Here is a 4,999-nt window from a genome sequence, read left to right on the forward strand (position 1 = left end):
GTACATAGGGTCGCTATGAGTCGCAGGTGACTCGACGGCACATAACAACAACAACAACATATACATCCATGATCTCTTGGCACAGATCTCTGAACACAAAATACTTTCATCCTAGGTGAGTCACCTGAGCTTCATATGCTAAGATACATGTTAATTAATACTTTTATTAATCATCACAAATTAAACACTAAATGTATTAAATAGTAATTATTTAGAATAATTCTATGATGGTAATCAACACACTTGGAATAATCAAAACTGAACTAATAGTTTAGGAAGCAGACAGTATTTATATATGGTTATGGCTAATTCCGCAAATATTACAGTTGATGCTTGCGCAAATGACAAATACAATCGATATTGCCAAATTATATATTGAAAGATGCTCAACTGGAAATGTTGTATTTTATACCAAAGACATAACATCAAGCATTTGTGAGACTCAGTTGACTTCACATCATGTCCACGCATCTTCAACAGTTGACTACACATATGCTGTGTGAATCGTCCCTGGTGTTGTGTATTTCTCCCTCACACACTGTGCATATCACTAGAAGTCAGCTCTCATTTCAGAAACCCCTTTTCTGAGAGATTACTCTTTACTGTACTTTTCCTTCTAAGACTCTCACCTTCTGATAACTAGCAAGCCATTATAAGGATGCCATGATGCAGTCAACACTGATGAATACAGCCTGCTTGTCTTGGCTCCACTGTGTGCTTTCTTCTTGGAGGCCAGGAACGTGGGCAGTGGGTGAAGAGGCTGGATCTGAAACAGCAGCCCCAGCACTGTCTTGATCTTCCCAAGCCAATGCTGAAGCAATGGCTGCCAGTAGCATTTAATCTCTGGCCTCTAGGCTGACAGTGAGTTCACATGTAGTCTCCTTCTTGTTTACCCATTTCCTTTATCAGTGTGCTGTCAGAGTTGTGGCTATTGTGTGTGCCATCAGTTGTTCATCAGAGAAAGCCTTTCCTGGAAACTGAGTTTTTGAGATTCTGAGGTGGGGGATGACGAAGATGCGGAAGTCATCTAGTACGCAGAAGGAGTAATGCTGGAGGCGACGACTCCTTCAGGTAATAGACTGCCTCTTCCTCATGATGCCTCTTTCAGGACGTGTTGATCAGTTATGGATTCTTTAGAGCTGACTCTCTCTGAGCTGTGATCTGAGGATGGGTAACACCTCAGATCTTGAAAGCATTGAGCTAAGTAAAATAAGTCATAGTATAATAGATATTGTATGATTCTGCTTAAATTCACTATTAATGTTCTACAACCACCAAGACCATTGAGCAATGGGGATTACGGTCCTTTTGTAATGATTAAAAGCAAAGATGTCCCTCAGAGGACTAAGGTACATTGGACCCAACCTATGGGTCCTAAATGGCTTGCCTCTGGAAACTCTATGTATGAACAGTGCTCAGGCCTTTCATTCATAGGGTCGCTATGAGTCGTCTACGACTCAACGGCACCTAACAACGATAACAACGATGACAGAGAGAGAGAGAGCTACGTTGGCCTAGTGGAAAGAAAGTTATGCTACCAAGCCGAAGGTGGGTGATTTTAATCTGCAGCCCTTGGCCAGGTTCAAATTGTTTTCCTGTCAAACATTCTTCTAGGTGGTATAGCACTGGTCTGTGCGTTGCTGTACAGAGGTAACTGGTGGTTGCTATGATGCTGAACACTGTGACACTGATGTGCCAACCGTGGTAATGGTCACCCATGGTGGACAATGTTGGCTGGAGCTTCTCGACTAAAACAAGCCTGGAAGCAGGAGCAGCATCTACTTCCAAAATGGCTTGCCTCCGGAAACTCTATGTACGAACAGTGCTCTGGCCTTTCGTTCATAGGGTCGCTAAGAGTCATCTACGACTCGACGACACCTAACAACAACAACAACATGATATTGTCAATCACCTCACATGCATGTGAAAGCTAATTGCTGGACAAGGAAGACAGAAAAATAAAAATGTTTTTGAGTCATTGTGTTAGAGAATAAAAACATAGATTATATGATGGCCAGGAGAGCAGACAGACCTGCCTTGGAAGCAACATAGGATGAATGTCCTTTAGACTTGACGACAAGAGACTCAGCCTCACAGACTTTGGTCATGTTTTCAGGAAGAACCCATCCCTGGAGAATGACATCTTGCATGGTAAAATAGAGGGTTAGTGCAAAAGAAGACCTGGGGGGGGGATGGATTAACACAGTCGCTGCCAACAATGGGCTCAAGCAGAGCAAGGACTTTGAGGATGAACCAATACTGGGCAATGCTTATTGTGCTGTACTGGGTGGGGTCACTGTGAATGGGATCTTGGTCAATGGTACCCTGCTGCTGCTGCTGCTGCTACTACTACTCCTACTCCTACAACTACAACTATTACTACAGCTCTGATTCATTCACTAAGTGTTTCTGAGAAAGTATCAACAGTGAATCATTTTCACTAATCTGAAACAATACCCTGGAACTTTACAACTGAAAAACATGCAGGAACTTTCAAATCTCCAGACTTGGTAAGTTAGTGGAGACCAACTGGCCTGGTTCAGAGGGAGCTGTGCTGATAACCCAAAGGGGGCACCTCCTTGAAGGTTCAGATCTACCAGCAGCTCCTCTGGAGACAAAAGAGCCATCTCTTCCTGTATGATTTACAGTCTCCAGAAATCCCATTGGAATGTCAGTTATGAGCTGGTTCCGACTTGATAGCAAAGTGGCATGCAAACATACAAAGAAGGAGTGATGGGGGGCAGGCACAAACCATTACTTAATTTCTCAGTCACTAATTGGAAGGTTGGAAGTTCAAACCCACCCAATGCATCCACTGAAGAAAAAGACCTATCAACATATTCCCACAAAGATTACTGTTTCTGTTGTTAGATGTTGTTAAGTCAGTTCTGACCCATAGTGACCCCTGTACAACACAACCAACTGCACGGTCCTGCACCAACCACATAATCATTGCTTTGATTGTGTTAATTGTTGTAGCTACTGTGCCAATCTTTCTTGCTGAGGAGTTTCTTCTGTTCTGCTGACCCTCTACCAAGCATGGTGTCTTTCCCCAGGGCTCAGCCCTTCCTGATAACATGTCCAAAGTACATGGATCAGGTCTCTCCCCCTTCTTGTTTCTAAAGATTAAAATTTGAGCTTAGAACTTTTATGGAGTAGCCCTACTCTGTCACATGAGACCACTGTGTGTTAGAATATTCAGGATAGCACCTCAAACATCACCAGGGCTGGGAGATAGATAGCAAGAGACAGTGTGCTTTTCAAGAAGGTAATAGGAAAAAATTGCAACCCGATAATAACGGTGATGGTTGAAAAGCAAGATAAACATAATTAATGTCACTGAGACTTTAGCAGCAGTTAAGAAATCAAAAGATGTGCAATTCTGCTGTCCTTTAAAGTGCTAAAGAGCAAGGATGTATGTTTAAAAACTAAGGTGCATGCCTGGTCAAGCCATAGTATTTTCAACTGTATTCTATGCACCTGAAAGTTAGATATTTTAGAGGAAAGATTGAAGAAGAACTGATGCCTTTGAATTGTGATGTTGGAGAAGAGTACTGAATATCCCACAGACAGAAAAATAACCCCTAAACAAATAAAACCACAAAAAAGTCTGTCTTAGAGAAAGTGCAACCAGAGTGCTTCTTACAGGTAAGGATGGTAAAACTGTGTATTCACATATTTTGGGCCTGTTGTCAGTAGGGGCAAGTTGTGGGAAAAGGATTTCATGCTTAAAAAGGTGAAGAAGCAACTAAAGAGAGGCAGACTCTCACCTAGACGGATCTGCACAGTAACTATGACAATGGACTTGAGCATGGTGCGGACCGTGAAGACGGCGCAGGCCACGGTTCAGATCTGCTGTTCACAGGGTCATTATGCATTGTACCCAACTCATGAAACCTAACAGCAACAATAACAACAATGTCACTGAAACATATACAGGAGTCCAGCAGGCTGAACACTGGCATGCTAACAGAAAGTTTGGTGGTTGGAAACCTGCAGCTGCTTCACAGGACAAAGACAAGGCAAGCTCCTTCTGAAAAGATTGTTGTTATGTGCCATCGAGTCACAGCAACTCATAGTGACCCCATGTACAACAGCCCTAAACCCTGCTCTAGCCTGTGCCAATCTTATTGTCTCTGAAACATCTACCCCCATTACCCTAGTCACTAAATCAAACCATCTCATCGAGGGTCTTCCTCTCCTGTGCTGTCCCTCTACCCTCCCAAGCATGATGTCCCTCTCCAAGAACCGGTCTCTCGTTGCAACATGTCCAAAGTATGTCAGATGAAGGTTCAGAATGCTTGCCTCTAAGGAGCAGCCTGGTTTAACTCTCTCCAGGATGAACCTGTTTGTTCTCTTAGCAGTCCATGGTACTCTCAATACTCTTCTCCAACACCACAGCTCAAAGGCATCAATTGTCCTTCTATCCTCCCTAGTCATTGTCCAGCTCTCTGATGCAGAACAAGTGATTCAAAGATTACACCCTTGAGAATCCTCGGGGGCAGTTCTACTCAGTCCCACGAGGTTGCTATGTGTCAGAACTGACTCAACAGCAACGAGCTGATATACTGCGAACAAAGGAGAATTCCTGGCAGCATAGCAAATTGCTCAGCTGCTACCCAGAAGGTCATCAGTTCAAACCTACCAGCCATTTTATATGAGGAAGATGAAGGAGTCTGTTTCCATAACAATTTACAGCCATAGAAACCTTAGCATCCACTCGACTGCAGTGAGTGGGGATGGTGCACGAAGACAAGATTGACATAACAGATGCTTTCTTCACACCTCTATTTATTACAACTGAGGGAAAAGTGAAACAGGAAAGGATACCAGGGCAAACATGAGCAAAGGGTTGGCTGAGGATGCCACAGGAAGCCAGGAAGAGGAAGGTGGGATGGTGGGCCTTTGGCCTGAACATGTAAGGAGGTACATGGGTTAGAGGGTACGATGGTGAGGGACAATACAAGGTGGACCCTGCCTGCAAGGACTCTGGGAGAGA

General features: G+C 43.6%; 1 protein-coding gene across 1 annotated transcript in view; it reads right to left on the reverse strand.

The window, feature by feature from the left end:
• Positions 1–3,813, reverse strand: part of TMEM132C (transmembrane protein 132C) — a 167,029-nt gene extending 163,216 nt beyond the window's left edge. The window contains exon 1 of the mRNA XM_006894684.1: positions 3,771–3,813. Coding sequence (XP_006894746.1) covers positions 3,771–3,813 — 43 coding nt within the window. The remainder of the gene's footprint in view (positions 1–3,770) is intronic.
• Positions 3,814–4,999: the final 1,186 nt, after the last annotated feature.

The sequence above is a fragment of the Elephantulus edwardii genome, unplaced genomic scaffold, assembly GCF_000299155.1.
Source record: "Elephantulus edwardii isolate Elephantulus edwardi_28Jun2011 unplaced genomic scaffold, EleEdw1.0 scaffold00148, whole genome shotgun sequence".
Classification (NCBI taxonomy): domain Eukaryota; kingdom Metazoa; phylum Chordata; class Mammalia; order Macroscelidea; family Macroscelididae; genus Elephantulus; species Elephantulus edwardii.